The sequence below is a fragment of the Engraulis encrasicolus genome, chromosome 15 (genome assembly GCF_034702125.1).
Source record: "Engraulis encrasicolus isolate BLACKSEA-1 chromosome 15, IST_EnEncr_1.0, whole genome shotgun sequence".
NCBI classification, from domain to species: Eukaryota; Metazoa; Chordata; class Actinopteri; order Clupeiformes; family Engraulidae; genus Engraulis; species Engraulis encrasicolus.
In genome coordinates this window covers 41726265-41745563 of record NC_085871.1, presented here as the reverse complement: position 1 = coordinate 41745563, position 19299 = coordinate 41726265, and the positions used below count along the sequence as shown (strand labels likewise).

At 42.2% G+C, this 19299-nt stretch overlaps 1 protein-coding gene across 1 annotated transcript; it reads left to right on the top strand.

Moving 5' to 3' along the window:
• The first annotated feature begins 2647 nt into the window (after positions 1-2647).
• LOC134464283 (zinc finger protein 239-like) lies at positions 2648-13995 on the top strand. The gene is made up of 9 exons (XM_063217754.1): positions 2648-3253; positions 3498-3590; positions 4115-4306; positions 5520-5590; positions 6729-6789; positions 7450-7534; positions 8103-8170; positions 9887-10061; positions 12449-13995. The coding sequence occupies exons 1-9, from the start codon at positions 2885-2887 to the stop codon at positions 13195-13197; spliced, it is 1863 nt and encodes a 620-aa protein (XP_063073824.1). The 5' UTR covers positions 2648-2884; the 3' UTR covers positions 13198-13995.
• The last annotated feature ends 5304 nt before the right edge of the window (positions 13996-19299 follow it).

Below are 19299 nucleotides of genomic sequence, written 5' to 3'. Positions count from 1 at the left end.
TAACAAACATATGTCTTATATACACTCAATCGTGGTAAATCAAAGAGAATTCAAAAATGTATGTAATAACTATGGTAATTATTCCCTTTGCATCTTTAATTCTGAGTGACTCAGCCTCTCTGTGATGATCTTATACCTGGACACCTATATTGTCCGTCAGTACAATTCATTTTGAAATGTTCTTCTTTGTTGTTTTATCTTATTTGGATGTTTACTAAATTTCACTGATCCCCGTCCCAACTCTTTTGAGACGTGTTGGATTTATCAACTTAGAAATGAGTACATATGTCCCCCAAAACAATATTTTTTCTCGGTTTTAACACTTAATATGTTGTCTTTTCACTATTCTCCATCTAATGAATAGATTGAATGTTTTGAAAATGATAGCATTTTGATTTTATTCACTGTTTACCAAACGTCCCAACTTCATCGGAGTTGGGGTTTGTATATAACACCCTGGCCAACGAGCAAGGCGATACACCAAATATCCTGTAGGTGGCGGTGAAATAACAAATTAGTTGATATTGTGAGAAACCTAGGAGGCCGATATAAGAACGGTCCTAAATTAACTTTTTGCACCACCAACCAAAATGGCTTGGAGATATGAATACCACTATTAGTCAACCACACTCACTAATGGGTCAGTGGCTGCTAGTAAGTCGGTCTTTTCTACCAGCCAAACTGAAATTTCATCAGCATTTGACCAGTTGGCTGGTGTTAATTTAGAGCACTGCATGTAGTGTTGCACTACAGTACATTACATTGTACTTTGTGTGGAAGAGCAAGCAGCAGAAATGGTGAAAGCTTAAAAAGCGCTCCAGGTGTCACAGGCATCAAAAGAGAAGTTGAACTTCAGCAAAAAATTTTATGATCCATGATAAGGTTCGGTGGTAAACGGCAGCAAGTGGCAGCCAATGGAATACCTACATTTTTCTAAACAAAAGCATTGGTTGGTTGTTCTCCCTGAATGAACGTTAAAGATTGACCAAACATCTTCCATAAGAGTAAGATACTTCAAGCCCGTGCATTTCCTGGATCCATATGATGTCAGGTGAACAACGGCCCTTATGCGTATAGGAGAGGAGATTGTTGAGAATGAATGGAGTTCATGCAAGCCGTCACCAAATGCCACAGAAAGACAAGAAGAAAGAGGGGACAACGCCCCCTTAGGAGACCAAATTTGAGCACACTCCTTGCATTGGCCGGGTGGGCAGAGTTTGGTTTATCTTACTGTAACAGATGTTTGGGTCGACTCTTTTTCCGCATTCACTAGTCCAGGTGGGGTTCTGTTGCTTTTAAATGAATGAATGGATGATGCTATTTCCTCACACCATCATTTTGACTTTCAGTTTCATGTCATGAACATTTTAAGAGTATGGAGAAAAGCGTCCCCAAGTGAAGCTAAATGTTTTCTACTAGAGATGGCATTTATCTTTTTTTTTTGGACCAGATCCAGATCATGGTGGCTAGCTGGTTCCTTTCGAAGAGTCATTAAAAAACGGTCTCACTTGCACGGTCCTTAATTATTTATTTGTGTTGCCGTTGCGTGTGTGTGCGTGTGCGTGTGTGTGTGCGTGCGTGTGTGTGTGCGTGCGTGTGTTTGTGTTGCACAGGGAGTTGGGTAACTAGGAACACCCCTGTGCTCGCCCTGCTTTCTTTCAGCAGGAAAGCTTGTACATGAAAGTATTTGGCAACGCCGTCACTATCACACGCAGCCTTTCACAAAGGAGTCTCAAAAACACCACTGTAATTTTATGTATTTTATTTTGGTACTGTTTATATTTCACACACTCTGTACACGTACCCTTGATATTATGAATTTCTGAATAGTTTGACATAATTTATTTCAATTTAGTTTTTTTTATTTTTCATTTCCATTTTGTCTTTTACCTTGTCTAGATTTAGGAAGTATGGGTGGGGTCTTTGTTCTGTATTATAAATCAACATTTTGTTACGCAACTGACGCCACATCTTCATTCATGATCCTGTTGATGTAAGCTTAAGATTGTTTGTGAAATTCAATAAAATATATTATTTAAAATATTTCAAAAACTTCCATGAGCCCTGAAGGGTGGGTGGGAGTGGGTGTTGGGGAGGCAGGACTAGGGAGCTTCACTAGAAGATGCTGAATGGACAAATCAATATCCTACCATATGTATCATGTGTAAGGGTGCCTGGGCACTTTCTTTGGGCCGCCTTTACGATTACTAATCTCTACCCCTGCGCCTTCCCCATGCCCCTTGTGCTTTCCAACGAAGCTGTAAGGTGCAGGGCTTGAAACGCAACCGCTACGAATTGGGATACCCCTTCTGAAGTGAATTGAACTCCCAACTCCCATTGTCATTGTGACACAGCAGCACCTATCAATGGTTTGAATGTCCAGTGATGAGAGGAACCAGATAAGAGGGGAATAGCTGGCGGATGATGGTGCTGACTTCAACCAGGCCACGGTGTTGGGAAAGGAGGTGTTAAAGCCCGCTATTGAAATATAATGTTTTATAGGCCTATGATAGAGAATACAGCCTAACAGAGTCAAAGTGTGTGTGTGTGTGTGTGTGTGTGTGTGTGTGTGTGTGTGTGTGTGTGTGTGTGTGTGTGTGTGTGTGTGTGTGTGTGTGTGTGTGTGTGTGTGTGTGTGTGTCAGAATGTCTTTCAAACCAGTGAGTGGCGCTAGATGTCAGCGAAGGATAAATCGCCAAGACGAAGAAGTAGGAGGACGAGGACAAACAGGAAAGACCACCCACTATTCCCTGGGACCACCACGAGTAAACATTGAACAGAATTTTACGTACACAGTCAGTGTGTGTGTGTATGATTAATTCTTAATCTATAAATCTCCATTGGTGACTGACGGCAGGATAGCGGCCAATTGTAGGGTAGCAACATGAGTCGGGCAGAGTTGAAGCTGATACAAAAGAACCTCAAACTGGGGTTGTACACGACGAAAGCGAAGCAAGGCAGGTCTGAGGTATGGGAAAGTTTCTCCGTTGTTTGTGACGGGAGTGGAGACGAACTGGAGTTCGTTCAATGTAACTCGTGCCCTAAAATACTCGTGTACAACGGACACAAGTCCGGTACCTCTGCCTTGTGGCGACACATGGCCACGGATCACAATATAGAAAAGGTTCGCGGATTGGGCTCGAACTTGGAGGAACCGGACGAACCGGAGGAGGGGGTAGACGACGCGGTATACGAGAGACAAGTTGCGGAGCAAGCATTGGCTGAGGCTGTGCGGGCTGATGTTCAATGCGAGGTGAGGTGCTAACAAGGCAAGCAAATGAGTCAAGACCTGGTAAGGACTCAGAATGTTGTTGACTATGCGTTGGCAATTAGTTTTTAGATTTATTTCTCAGAAGAATAAAACGTGACCGAAAATCTCATGAGTAGAAGTGTCCAACTAGGTAGGGGCAGTCCATTGATTAGGCCATAAATACAGTAGCCTATGAACTACACTGGAATCATTCACTTGATGTTAATCTAGATGTATTTGCTTGCAGATTAAAGACATTTCCCACTTTGTCAGTGAAAGCCATAAACAAACCTGCAGTGACCTTGAGAAGGCCAGTCAATTCATCACCGAAGCATTGCAGGTAAGCAAGTGTCCACTCCTATCTTACAGATATTTCAAGCCAGTGTCTGATGGCCTGTCTACATGTGTGTGTGTGGGTAATCATGGCCTCATGCGAGCATCGGGGGGCTGGTTGCCATCTCATTGCTGCCCCTGTCAAACAAGGAGTGCGTCTTAATATGTGACCTTGCCTCCTCCACTTGCGCTTGTCTCCTCGCCCCGCCTCCTGGCCCCTCCTCCGTGGAGAAAACGATAAAGTTTCCCAGCTGTCAGCCTAGCCACAACAACTTTTGAGGGACTGTTTTTCATTCACCATAACAATTGCAAACGAGAAAAAGACTCTACAATTGAGCTTTTGCAAGATATTGAAATATAATGCTGTTGTCAGTGATGTCATCATGACGAGAAGCGAGTGGAGGAGGCAAGGTCCCATATTAAGATGCACTCAAGAACCAAACGGTCTTGATGTATGCGTGTGTGTGTGTGTGCGTGTGTGCGTGCGTGCGTGCGTGCGTGCGCGCGCGTGCGTGTGCTTGTGTCAATCAGAGGGAGCTCCGGCGAAACATGGGACTGCGCAAGTTAATCCACCGTCTGGAAGAGCGGGTGGCTGGTGGGAATGGAAGGAGCACACGGACATCAGAACAGACAACAGAGACAAACTGGCAGCTGAAGTTCCAGGTGGAGGAACTACAGACACGCCTGAAGGACAAAGACAACTCGCTAACACAAGCCAAACAGGTGTGTGTGTGTGTGTGTGTGTGTGTGTGTGTGTGTGTGTGTGTGTGTGTGTGTGTGTGTGTGTGTGTGTGTGTGCGTGCGTGCGTGTGTACAGAGGCGATTCTAGGGTAAGCTGGGGCCCCAAGCAAAAAATGAAAAAGAGTGAACATTCATAACAAATTACTGGTACTGTAGCTTAAAGTGTGAGCTTTTAATCATCATCTAGGCTTTGGGGCCCCAAGCAGCTGCCTGCCTTGTCTGGTGACAAGGGGTGTGTGTGTGTGTTTGGATCCTTCAAGCGTTTAACACAAAGCGATATACTCACAGAGGTCATGAGACAATCAGTGCGTTCCAATATGCAACCTTGCTTCCTCCACTTGTGCTTGTGGCCTCGCCCCGCCTCCTGGCCCCTCCCCTGTGCAGAAAACAATAAAGTTTCTCAGCTGTCAGCCTAGCCACAACAACTTTTGGTGGACTGTTTTTCATTCACCATCCCAATTGCAAATGAGAAAATGATATTGAAATATAATGCTGTTGTCAGTGATGTCATCATGACATTACTTCCTGGTACGAGGCCACGAGCACAAGTGCAGGAAGCAAGGTCTCATATTTGAACGCACACAATGAGAGAATGATAATGCAACGGAGACTAACTGACGTGGAACGTTAGTAAACCTCCCTCCCGCAAGCCTCATACCAAAGAGGGTGGAGTAATAAAGAGGCTTCAAACCCCTCTCACCCAATGCAAAAGTAAGTGTGTGCTCAAGTTGGGTCTCCTAAGGGGGCGTCCCCTCCTTCTTCTTCTATTTTTGAGGTGTTTGCACGAGAAGTGCGCTACCGCCATCTAGAGCGCTAAGGGGACTTCATTCATTTTCAACCGTAGGACTCCGAAGGTCTCCTAACCGAAGGTCTCCTAAAGGGGCGTTCACCCTACAGAAAGTGGATGCCAGAAATGAACTAGAATGACTTATCTCTGTCTAGAGTATCTCTGCTATACAGTGTTGATGCCGTTGGGCTGGAGGACTGGTCCTTTAGTGCAGCGGGTACCGTACTGTGCCTCCCATTTCCGAACCGATGTAGTTGATGAGGTCGCAGGTTCGCGTCCCGAGGGGGACGAACAGGTGCAGGAAGACCTCCGTCACACCAATAGAGGAGGGAGAGATCACAGTCTGTATGTGAATGCACATTGAATGAGAGTCAGTATATACTGTAATTGTTGGGGGTTTTTTTGCAGAATATTGCTGTCCTGAAGAATGATCTGAGGGACCTGAAACGGCAGCTGCAGAGCCCCCAGAAAAGTCAAAGGTACACACACACACACACACACACACACACACGCACACACACAGGTATGGCTTCATCCCCTATAGTCTTCCATATTTACTTTGTCTGTCATGATTTGCCTTATGTGGCACCTAAGTCACGCCATTCTGCATCTGGTCCTTGGTGCTAGACTGTAACTCGCAACATTTTGAGTGGGAGTGAATGGAGCGAGTCAAGCTAAATCCTGATTCCGTTTGGCATGTCCTCTGGATTTCACATATGATGGCAGTACATTTTGAAGGTTTGGATTGGCTACAACGTGCGCCTCAGGTATTTTGACGAGAACCAAGGCTGAAGGCACACAACCAACCCTACCGCTGCACCACAGCTTAAGTGGCTGCACGTCCAACATGCGAGTTCTGTCGTGTAGTTCAAATAATTACACATTTGTACGCACGCAACACACAAATCGCTTGACAAGTGAAGTCGACAACCACACCGTTGGCTATCATTAATTCTGAGGTACAGCATGTGTGTGATTGGGGGGAAGACTAGTGTACCCCATTGGCCTGAGCATGGCACACACACGCAATAAGGTTACACCTTTTGTATAGTTTAGACCATGGATGTCAAACTCAGGCCCGGGGGCCAAATTTGGCCCGCGGAGCCATTTTATTCGGCCCGGGGAGATAATTTCAAATGTGTATTACAGTTGGACCACGTACACCATTAATGTATAGCATAACACAATTTGAACATGAAATTTGCTGTATCACAGGATGTGCAGACATATTTGAACAGACAGATATGATGGGAAAGAGTCCACTATGAGTATGAAGTGCATGCATGCACAATTTTAGTCAATTTTTTAGAATAATTGTTGAGTTCGGCCCCCGACTTCGTTCCAGATTTTGATTTTGGCCCTCAGTCAATTTGAGTTTGACACCCCTGGATTAGACCCTCTCAGTAGGAAATCTACGCAAGTCTTTGTACATGAATCTTTGCGCACTTCCACTCCCTATCTCACTCCATGGCTGAGGTGCCCTTGAGTAACCTAACCCCCACACTGCTCCAGGGACTGTAACCAGTACCCTGTACTGATAATAACTCTGCATAACACGTGTCAGCTAAGTGTAATGTAGTGTAATATATCACTAATATCATTGCTATCACCCCGCAGGACGATTCCGAAAGTGACTGAGTGTCAGCTGGATGAGGAGAGCCTGAGCAATATTGTGGTGGTACGCACACCTGCACACACACACACACACACACACACACACCTGCACACACACACCTTTTATCACTTTCTTTATGTTTTTATGTCTTTATCTCTCTCTCTCTTTCTCTCTCACACACACGCACCTTCTTTCTGTATTTCTTTCTTTTTATTTTTTTTATTTATCCTTTATTTAACCCGGAAAGGTTCCGTTGAGTCACAGTGACTCTTCTTCCAGGGCGTCCTGGCCAAGAGGCAGCAGGTTAAAATTTACAAAAGAAAAACACAAAAGACAAAGAGGAAGACTACCAAAACACAAGACAAAACAACAAAGCATCAAAACAAAGCAACAGACAGGAAATGATTGAGAGAGAGAGACGGGGGAGGGCCAGGAAATGACTGTGCAAGCCCATATGAACGTGTGTGTGTGTGCGGGGGGGGGTCTAACCGATAGAGGAGGAGATTTTGGACTGTCCGCACCGAGGGCTGCAGGAAAGGAGAGTTAGACACGTGACGTCACTATAACAAGAAATGGCAGTCGCTGATTGGCTCTGCAAAATGGGCACGTGACATTTGAGTCTTCCTGGCAGAACTTCCGCTGGCTACATTTCTTTATTTGTCTCTCACACAATCAAAAAAACAGTTTTTATCTGCATTATTACAGTACAGTACTGTTTTCCAGGGAGAGATCCGCGGGGTCCAGCAGAATGTTCTTGTTGCAGTTAAAGAGGAAGCTGCTGAAGATGGATATCCATGTAGTCAGTCAGGTATGATGTACACACACACACACACACACACACACACACACACACGCACGCACGCACACACACACACAGACACACACACACACACCCACAGAGGAATGAGCGCGAAATTAACTAAATTCATCACCAGCCAAATGGCTAGTAGATGTTAATCTTACTACACACAAGAGCTCCCCAAGTGATTTTTTTTCATACATATTTTCATATGTACTTATACTGACATAACATGAAAAAGTGCATGTGTACTTAATAACTTCAAGTGTAATCGGACATGTTACATGAAGCAGCATGAAAACTTCTTTATGCATAGTTCTAGACTGACGCCTTTTGAGTTTTTAGGTGCAAATGTATCTTTTAGATCTTCTCTTCTGTTAAGTTTCAATAGGAGATGTACGGAAGGATCCTGTACACAAGGCCCCTGGCCAATGAATTTACAACTTCTTATTGAACAGTCGGGTCGACACCAGTCTAAATTTGTTGCCTACAATCTACAATACAACTTTTCGCTTTCCTTTTAATTGTTTTTTTTTATTATTATTTAAGTCGTCTCTGTTCTTGTCTTGTTGTGTAGATGAGACTGACCTCCCCACAGAGCAGAATTCCTCCTCAGTTGCAGACATTAAAGCTGAACTTGATCAGGTAAAGTCACCATTTGTTTTTAAAGCAATTATCAACATTGCATTCAGGGTTTTTTTGGGGGGAGGGGCTTTATTGTGATTGGATAGTGAAGATGGTGTTAGATGTTGAATACCCTTGGGTTGGAATTTGTAATCATTATAGATCGGTTCAAGCCCATGATGTGCAGAACCGTTTTGGAGGATGAGTTGGTACCTGAACAACATGCATGGGACATACATAGGGGGGGGGGGGGGGGGGGATTGGGTGCACAGACATAAGGTGGTGCAACCACTGCTAGCGCCCAAAAAAATAATTAATAATACAGCTCCAGGCCTTTTTATTAGAATACCATGAAAAAGTTGATTTATTTCCATAATTCCATCAATAATGTTAAACTGTCATGGATTGTAGATTCATGGCCCAGTTTTTTAACTATTCCAATCATTATTTTTTTTCTTTTTATATACGTTGGCCTTCCAGCTCAAAAAACCCATGAATTGGGGAATTCGCATTATTAGAATATTGTTATAAAATCACATTTTTCTTCATCAAAATTCGGGTCACATTAAATCAGTTGAAATTTGGTACTTTCTACATAACATGCAATGGTCAATACTTGGTTAGGACATTCTCTGTCTTCATAATGGCCATGATGCGTTTAACATTGAAGTCAATGGCAAAAACAGTGCATGGGAGTTATGGAAGCCCAGATATCCAGATATGCTTTGCTGTCAGCTGTTTTTGTTTGTTGACCTGGTGCCCAACACTTCCCTCTTCAATATACCCGAAGATTTTCATGCCACGTTTTGGTGTTAACTCACCAGTTTAATTCTAACTCAACAGAAATTAAACCCCATTCATTTTCAATGGGGTTTCATTTCTGGTTATTTAGAATTAAACTGGTGAGTTAGCGCCAAAACGTGGCATGGAAATCTACAGGGTATATTGAAGAGTGAAGTGTGGGGTACCAGGTCAACAAACAAGAACAGCTGACAGCAAAGCATCAAGGATATCTGGGCTTCCATAACTCCCATGCACTGTTTTTGCCATTGACTTCAATGTTAAACGCATCATGGCCATTATGAAGACAGAGAATGTCCTAACCAAGTATTGACCATTGCATGTTATGTAGAAAGTACCAAATTTCAACTGATTTAATGTGACCCGGATTTTGATGAAGAAAAATGTGATTTTATAACAATATTCTAATAATGCGAATTCCCCAATTCATGGGTTTTTTGAGCTGGAAGGCCAACGTATATAAAAAGAAAAAAAATAATGATTGGAATAGTTAAAAAACTGGGCCATGAATCTACAATCCATGACAGTTTAACATTATTGATGGAATTATGGAAATAAATCAACTTTTTCATGGTATTCTAATAAAAAGGCCTGGAGCTGTAAATTAATATATTGCAATGAATATGCTTCTTTAGATATTCCACTAAATACAACAAAAAATAACTTCATCCATTACATAGCGCCATTAGCTGTGGTTGCACCACCCTGATGTGTGCGACTACTAAAACGTCATTGACCACTGCATTACTCTCTCCTCTTCTCAGTTCTGTTCCACCTATCTACTGTCCCGTCACATTAAAGACAAAATACTGTACAGACTCTCATATCCCAACACACACATTGTGGACCAACGAGGAGAAAATTAAGCCATATTGTGTACAGTTTTCTAAACAAATTGTCTTCATTTGTGTTGCCTACTTCATTCGTGATTTTCAGGAGGAAGATGAAATGTCAGACATGGTCCCAGTCATCAGTTCTGTGATGAGCCAATCCCCTGCAGATCCATTGAAGGCCTTGAGATTGTCGGTGCAAGTGGTCGAGCTCTGCTCAACAGAAGGTCAGCAGGGAACGAGCAGCAAGAACCATGAATGTGGAGAAACGCCTGTTGCTGGTAAGAGTTTTGCCAAGGAGAGTGGAGTAGAGTAGAGTAAGATGATTCAAGCAAAGAGGTTGGATTTATAATAAAGAGGAATCGAAATACGCCCACTTACTGCAAAAGCGTGTGCTCAAAATTTGGTCTCCTAAGGGGGCGTTGTCCCTCCTTCTTCTTCTCTTTTCGTGATGTTTGCACAAGACGTGCACTACCGCCATCTACAGCGCTAAGGGGACTCCATTCATTCTCTACCTCAAGACCTCGAAGGTCTCCTAATCGAAGGTCTACTAAAGGGACGTTCACCCGACGTAAAGTGGATACCGGAAAAGAACCCGCCTGCTTTATCTCACTCTCATATACGATTCTCTGATTCAAGCCTGTGCATTTCCTGGATCCATGTGATGTCATGTGAACGCCCCTTTAGGAGACCAGTGGTGAGGAGACCTTTGGAGTCTTTAGGTTGAGAATAAATGGTGTTTGCTTGGCACTGTAGATGGCGGTAGCACACATCTTATGCAAGCCATGACCAAATGCCTTACAAAGAAGAAGGAGGGGACAACGCCCTCTTAGGAGACGGAACTTGAACCCACTCCTTGGCATTAGGTGGGCGGAGTTTGAAACATCTTACTCTGCTGCGAAAATCTTTGGTTTAGCTGCTCAGGCATGTCACAGTTGAGAAGCATATGTGTGATGTTTGAACTATCATGCTGTTTGAGACAGACCCCTGGGGCCTCAAGTACAAAGCTCTCTCATGCCCAGAAATCCTTGTCCAAAATAATGATATAATCTATAATCACTCACTAAATAATTTCTTTTACTTATAATTACTTTCTTTTTTTAGATGCGTCCCACGCATCTCTATAAGAGGCTTTGGTGTCCGTCCGTCCGTCCGTCCGTCCCTCCGTCCGTCCGTCCGCCCTCCCGTGATGTGTTTCCCTCCCGTGATGCGTTTCTGAATTGTGATTCCCTCCTGTGATTCCCTCTTGTGTCCACAAGGTGGCAGTCGCTCAGTTTTGGCCTGAGCGCTCATGCGTGCAAACCAACCGTGCTCTTTGCCAGTGAGAAAAACATGGCGGCACTTCCTGTTGATTTTCACATGAAAGTTTTGCTTAATTTAAAGTCCCTAAGCGACTATAAATGTTGTGGCTTCCATATATTGATGTAAAAGTGCCCCACGAAGTAATGAAGCACAACAAAGTTACTCCACATTACCATTTGACCACTCGTTTTTCTATGCTAACAGGGTAGCTAGTGTAGCATTGTAAATGATCCAGGGAGAAAGGGGGAAATGTTGTGATTTCAGTCCGCCTGAGGCAACGATTTTCGTGGGGAAGATGACCTGCATCTCGGTGGCATTGAACCACGCCCCCGTGCCTTATTTGGCTCGCTCAGCACGTGCGTCCTCAGTCCAATCGCAATGCTTTATTTTCCCCAGACGTTTAATCGCATTTAAGTGAAAGTGCCATGTATACACATCGCAAAATAACTCTTAATCCGATCTATTTAAATCGCATTTATTAAATCGGACTTAAAAACATCATGTACACATAGCCAATGTCTCATTGATTAGTTTATGGAACTTACGGTTTGTCTGTTACGGTCCACGAAGACAATATCCACGTGAAAACGCAACGCCTGCAAACCACTGTTTTGACAGAAATACAGTTCACCTGTCGCCTACTCTGTTTTCTTCCCAAAGCGGCATTTAAAAGTATTCCATGAAATCCAACATCAACGTCACTTCAAATAGGTGACAGCATCATGCTCACACATGAAATAACACTTCAGTGAGGGGGGGACATCACTGCTCTCATATTAAAGTGAAAAGAGAATTTCACATTTTAGTTTATTTAATGTAGGCCTATGCAAAATTGCAAATAGCCTATTCATTGAAATCTGTCCAGAAAGGGTTGTAATGTTTGCCTGTTTTTTATGTTTGTAATTTAAAAAAAAAAAAAAAAAATGTGATTAAAAAAAAAAAAAATAGCCTAACAAAAATAGAGATTTTATGTAAAAAAAAATGTGATATGGGATGGACCGATGGCCCCCCTAAGCTAAATTCGCCTTAGGTCCCCACATTGCTAAATGTAGTGTAAGGGATTATTTTGAAAAGACAGTAACATGTAATCAGCAATGCATTACAGTTTTTCAGTAAATTGCCCAACACTGTTGAAATCCTATGGTACTTTTTCAAATCCAGGCTTATACAGTACATGGTAGGCTTATTGATAAATTGCCTTGACAGGTTATGAGGAGGCCAAGGGGGCGTTTGGGCAAAAAAGGTTCAGAACGGGCATAGACGGACGCATCTGTTGTCCGCCTGTCGGACTTGTTTAATCCTACTTTGCTATGATTATTTTGGGCAACGCTTCATGGGTGTGTGTGTGTGTGTGGCTTTTTTTTAGGGGTAGCAGAAAAAGGACCAGAAGTGCAAATCCCCAAACCCACAGCTGTCTCAGAGACAGCGGTGGTGGACAACAATGGGAGGCCATACAAGTGTTCTCATGGTGGCGAAGGTTCCCCAGAAAAGGCATCTCAGAGAGAGCACACACGAGACGTTCACACAGAAGACGAGTCGGAACCGGAACAAGTCCAGGAGCAGCAGCAGCAGCAGCAGCTCTCAGGAAGGAGGACCTCCCTCCGCAAGAATCGTGGCCGACGTGTCACGACGAGCGCTAACGCTGATGCCGCACACAAGCACACTGACGCGGGGGAGAAGCGCCACCAATGTCCAGATTGCGGCAAGGCTTTCCAATATGTGGGAGGTCTCACAGCGCACCGGCGCGTCCACACAGGGGAGAGGCCGTACGCCTGTGCACAGTGTGGGAAGAGTTTCACGCAGGTGGGAAACCTCAGGAATCATCAGCTCATCCACACGGGAGAGAAACCGCACCAGTGCACAATATGTGGCAAACGTTTTAGACAATTGGGGGGACTGAGAGTGCACCTTCTCACGCACACAGCAGACCCGCGCAAACGCCCGTCCAAACGCTGTAAGAAGTGCGGCAAAGCCTGTCTGAATGCACAACATCTCGCTGCACACATGCGCATTCACACGGGAGAAAAGCCCTTCGAGTGTGGAAAATGCGGGGAAAGTTTCAGACACTTAGGGTCTGCCACACGCCACCAACAAATGTGTGGTGCCCTGAAGTAGCCTGGCGATCCAGAACGACACTCGAAAATATGGAGTTTCCCGTCGTTGTAGGGAATATCTGGTGCTACACGTGAAAATGCTGGGCTGTGCCCTGACCAAAACCATCCCTACCCTTAAGCTATCAGTAAAGCAACGGTTCTGCTGCTTTACTTTTTCCAAGAACAGCGAAACAAGCAAGGAAAATGGAGAAATTGTGCCCAGACCAAAACCACGCCTAACCATAACCAAGACATTGTAGAACACGAGTTAACATGCAAAGTCGTACTACACACACATAATAGACTGTTCAAGTCTGGGTGCTATCTTAACGCTTTGGATGATGCCTTTTTGGTTTTCAAATAGGTCTAGGCAGCGGCTCTCGTTAGAGACACAGAACCATTACATACAAGCAAAGATGTGTGTTCTAATCTACACCTACTTCCTGGAACTATGGGCAGGTTCCAATATGCAACCTTGCGTCCTCCACTTGTGCTTGTGGCCTCATACCTGGAAGTAGTACGTCGTGATGACATCACAACAGCATTATATTTTAATATCTCGCAAAAGCTTAAGTGTTAAAGTCATTTTCTCATTTGCAAACTGGATGGTGATAGAAGAATAGTCCCGCAAAAAATTGTTTTGGCTAGGCTGACAGAGGAGAAACTTAACTGTTTTCTCCACGGAGGCGGGGCATCAGCAAAAACGTGAGGCCACAAGCACAAGTGGAGGACGCAAGGTCGCATTTTGGAATGCACACTATGTTAATGGCGATCTGATGAACTGCCATTGCTTATTAAAAAATGGAGCATTACATGTGCGCTGTGAAATAATTTTTGTAGTTTTTATTTACAGAATTCATGCTGCCTTTTTTCTCGAATACGTACCGCCACTATTACATTCTAAGTATCCATTTATAACTGGGAAATTTGAACTTTTCATACATGAAAAGGGGATCTTCTCCATGTACGCCATTTTGAATTTCTAGAAATGTAACTTAATGTACTTTGGTCATACTAGTAATTAGTTTATTATTTAGAAACTATTAATGAATATATCTATTTGGCAATAGGCAGCATAGTTTCAACTAGGCCTATGCAGTCGTCTCCGACTGCTAAAGGCATATCCCTGAAACGCGATGCAGACATCATTTACGTAGTTAAGAAAATTAGGACTCCATGTTCTTCTAGTAAATGATTTACCTCTACCACAAGGTTAACGTAGCTCTTTGAGTGCCATGGACTTGAAAACGAGTCTTTTCAGAATGTGTGGCACAGTGCCAAAGACTTGATATCAAGTCATTTGCGTTTTTTTATGGGGGTGGGGCCTAACACGTTGATCTGGTATGTTTGTTGTTCACATGGACAAAGAACTCGATTTTTATGGCTCTTGAAAAAACACTCAAATGTTGAAAAAAGCCTGGCAACCCCCCGGTCTGAATTTGAAAATGGCTGGCACTCAATAAGTTAACTAGGCTTACTATTGAACCAGCCTCTTGGTATACCCCCCAGAGCTAGACCAACTCGGGGGGGCAACCGTCATTCCGACATAGGCTACCGCCATTCCGACATACCTCCATTCTGACAGTATTTGATTGTCATTCCAAGCCATTCCGAGTAATTTGAACATTGTTGCAAGTACTTACAGGTGCGTGAACAACGTTCTAACTGAATTGACATTTGCAACAATGTTGCTACATGAGCGGAAGTGGAGAGAGTGACAGTGTAATTACAGGATTTGTGTATAATTTAGTGTCTAATTTTGTCACGGTCCAAATGCCCTTACAGGTAGGGTCTGAAAACAGTTCCTGCAAGCTGGAAAAATGGTTCCTGCAATAAAAAGTCAATGTCTGAATGGCGGTATGTAACCGACCAACTCGCCAGACAAAATGTTTCTATGTATGCAAGTTATTGCATTGTAGCTTGTAAACACTTGAGTGATATCCAAAACTTCTGTACCCAAATCATACAGTTCTATTTCCAAATTCTAATGAAATGTACTGTATATTAACTTTTGACATAAGAAAACACTACAGCATTGTCTTTTTTTTCTTTGTCAATTCTCTCCTGGGGTGAGTTTCTCAAAAGAGAAGTTGTTAGCCTGTTAGCAACTTCGGTAGTTGCCAATGGGAAAATGCGTTGAAAACAACAAAGTAGCTAATGTAGTAAGCAACTTTGGTTTTGAGAAATTCACCTGTTTTGTTATTGTGGAAATGATTCTAGCATGTACTAGCCTACTGTAAATTGGTAACCCTAACGACTGTAACAGGAATGGTTTCATAGGGTGAGAGGTTGATTATAAATGCCAAACAAAAACAATCTTTTGGGATGTGTCTCTATCTAGTACCTTCCATCCTCTCCTTTTGTTTGTGACCTTGTGATGCAAGACAGGACATCCCTGACGATAGAAGTTTTATTCAGTATTGCAAAGGCATGATTTAAAGGTCCTTTTCATATGTGCAGTTGGGATGTCTAAAAATAGTAAAAGTGCTGCGTCATCCCCTATCAGTAACATGTGATCAGAGGAGACACCTAGATAAAATTCAGGAAGTAGCTAATAAGCAAGACGAGACACTGACGAAGGCAACAGCCAAAATGTTTGTCTGTACTTCTGCCGCTATGTAAAGAAATAAATAAATAATAAGAACGCGATTGCGATCCACTATTTCACATTCTAAATAGTAAAATTCCACAAAAAGTTGTTGTACCTGGCCTGACAGGAACTCAACTGTTTTCTCTATGGGGGACAGGGCATCAGCAAAGCATGAGGTCACAAGCAAAAGGAGTGAATGGGAGGTAAAATATTGAAAGTCACCCTTGATGTGCTCACACCACTATCTCCATTCAGGAGTCATTCTAGTTTCTCCCATCCATTCCTCTGTCCCTGTGAGACGATTTAAGGCTCCGTATGTTATTAAATGTCTTGCAAAAACACATTTCAGTTTCAGTTTCAGTTGATCTCTCATTCACATTCAGGACACTGAATTTTTGGTCATTATCTGCAGTAAAGTGGATCAAAATATGTGACCCACTCGAGTATCTCTTCATTGTTTCGGGTTATATTGTAATTTTTTCACCACCTGCTTTTCATTCATCATTTAAATTAAACAGTGTATTAAGAGTATTAAGATGGAATATTAAGGTAATGCACCTGAATGGAACCAACAGATAGAAACAATGATACAATGGGTGTTAACTTTTGAAGTAAACCACAGTACAGAGAAAAGGTAACCCATTTTCCCATACAATACTGACCCGAGGAATGTTTGTTTGTTTGTTTTTGGCCTTTTAGCAACTTTCAAATGCGTTTCTGGACAAAAACGACATAAACTGTCATTCTATTTTGGAGGGTCACACCAGCAAGCAACCCATCCACACTGGTGTTTTGTAGCTGCATGACTACCTGACATAGAGTCAAACCTCTTTCTCTTTCACTCACACACACACACACACACACACACACACTGAGAAATGAAAGCAAAAGGCATTAAGTTCTGCCAGACTCATTTATGGGTAGATGACGGATAGGCAGCAAAAAACATTTTTTTCACAAAACGTTGTTTATGAGGGAAAAAAGTATATGTCTACGTAGTACAGCAATTAATCTTTCAAAAAATCCAAGTGGTCACAATGTTGGTCTATTCATTGATTATTTATTTACGTTGATAAAGCAATTTGCTGAAAATATGTCCTTTGGTGTGACGTTAAGAAATAAATATATTATGTAATGTAGAATTGGCTTGATGGAGTTTTATGAACATTGTTACACTCTTCATATTTATTGCAATTTTTTAAAGTCTTAATTAAATGAGAAATTACCATTTAAGTATTTTTTTCCCATTAGATGTGAGATTATTAGAAACCTTCGAGGAAAAACAGGGATATCTTTCTTTTAAATGTTCAAAATTGACCGAATTTATACTAACTTTTCAGGGACGATAATTTGTTCTTCCCTAATGCAATATTCAGTGTTTATCAAACATATTGTTTAGCTCAAACAAATATTTGAGCGTTTAAAACATGTCACACCGTAGGACATTCATGTCACGCTAAAGGACAGAAATGCAAAACTGAGCCAGAAACAAATATATCAACATGATTATTTTGTCTTTTGATAATAATATAATGTTGTAGTCAATATGGACCTACACTTTACACTTATAAGTCTTTGAATCGTCGATTATCAGCCTATCGTAACTCTTAATGACAGCCATGCGGTCATTGAATGTAACCTGCAGAGCTCATAAGACTCATACTGAAGTGTGACCTTGGCATGACCATCACACTTTTTTAGGTATGCTATGACTGTCACACCATTGAACCTGTAGTGTGTAGTGGCCAGTGCCTGTTTGGTATCTCAAGCTGGACAGCACATTTATGCTGTATATTGAGCTCTCCACAGCATACTTAATTCATCTATACTCCTCTATATACTCTCTCACTGATCTTTCCTTCACTGTTACCGTTATATTTTATGGTTTCAAAGCACCATTAATGACATTTTATATCATTTGACAGAATCTAAAATCAACAGCAAATATTCATCAACAATGCATCAAAGTATAAATTCCAAAGGCCAATAAAGGAATAAGTAATTTGAATACACAATATTTATCTAGTCAAACAACAACAACAAAAATATATGTACTACCAGTTGTTTTAAAAGCTATTTCTCAAATATCTAGTCCATTGGTGTGACCTGTTTGTCCTTTGGTGTGATACTCCAAAGTGTCACACCATAGGACTTTTACCATCACACCATAGGACTTTTACCATCACACCATAGGACTTTTGAGCTTTTGAGTTAATTTAAAGCCATGTCGTTGCCAACTGAAATACAATTTCACCTTTAGTAAGATGCATTTTCATACATCTACATAAGAAAGAACTATAAAAACTATACACTATTGTCAAAATGTATTTTATGGCTGTCACACCAAAGGACTACAAAACTAATACATCTTGTGGTAGCAAAACATAATTGATTGACTGAAGAACTCTGAGAGAAAAATCTAAAATCCACCCTTGCCATTGGCTTCTTAAGGGTCTAAAGTCACAATTTATGTACCGCTGGAGCTTCAACAATAGATAATTATCCACAGAATTAACCAAAAATATGATGTCACACCACAGGACATTGTTTTCTGCGACAAAGTTTCATAAGTCCATACGGTCTCAGAAAAACAGGAAAAAAATTAAGCATTGCCAATTGCTAAAATATACACCTTGAAAAACATGTCTGGGTTGTTTAGACAAATGACTGAGCTTTGATTATTTATTTAAAAATGTTTTAATATGGAGAACCAGGCTTGCCTCAGTCACAACATAGGACAAATGTGACATTTGACTCAAAATTAAGTATACTTATTTAAGCTCTGGATTTATTACACATTACTTTTTCACAACAACGACATTAGTTTAATCATTTAAAGCATTGACAATTTTGAAAGCATGAATTTACTTAATTTTAAGAGCCTGTGACAGCAAAATGTACACGTCACGTCATCTACCCTTATATATAATCACTGCTTTAGTTTTTGAATCCATCAACTTCGTCATGTTCTCATCCATTTACCTGAAGCCAATAGGATGCCTGCATGGTCATATCTCGATGTTTCACTCGCACTCCGATGTGGATGTTAGCACCTTCACCCCTCCAGCCACCATCACCAGTTTAGTTGGTTCCTGTCGTGTGAAGAGGGGGTAGGCCCTCTCGCCCCCTGCCTCATGCAACGGCTGGGTAGCAGCCTCTTCTTTGGAATCATTCAAAGTAGGCGGGGCCCTGCGCCAAAAACAGTCACTGCTGCTGCCTACTTCAGTGTTGTCAATAAATGCCTTACATTTCATTTGATCAATCGAATCTTTCTGGGTAGAACCACTGTATTCAGACCAGACAACCAGACCACAAACCAGAACCAGGACCTCTTTAAAGATTCTTCACCATTGCTGGCCTATAAATCTAGACGCCCCTAGTGACCAAGCAAGAGTAAGATGATTCAATCCTGTGCATGTCTGGTATGCAGCGTGTCACTACTCCAACCCCAATGGGGTCTACCTTTGGGGCACTACAAGCCACTATGCCATTGGGGTGAATTGGCGTTATTTTAAATGATACCACTACTCCCTT

Coding starts and splice junctions, on each gene's coding strand:
- LOC134464283 (XM_063217754.1), top strand. CDS start 2,885: ATGAGTCGGGCAGAGTTGAAGCTGATACAAAAGAACCTCAAACTGGGG. Junction 4,307..5,519: donor CGCTAACACAAGCCAAACAG/GTGTGTGTGTGT, acceptor GTTTTTTTGCAG/AATATTGCTGTCCTGAAGAA. Junction 5,591..6,728: donor AGCCCCCAGAAAAGTCAAAG/GTACACACACAC, acceptor ATCACCCCGCAG/GACGATTCCGAAAGTGACTG.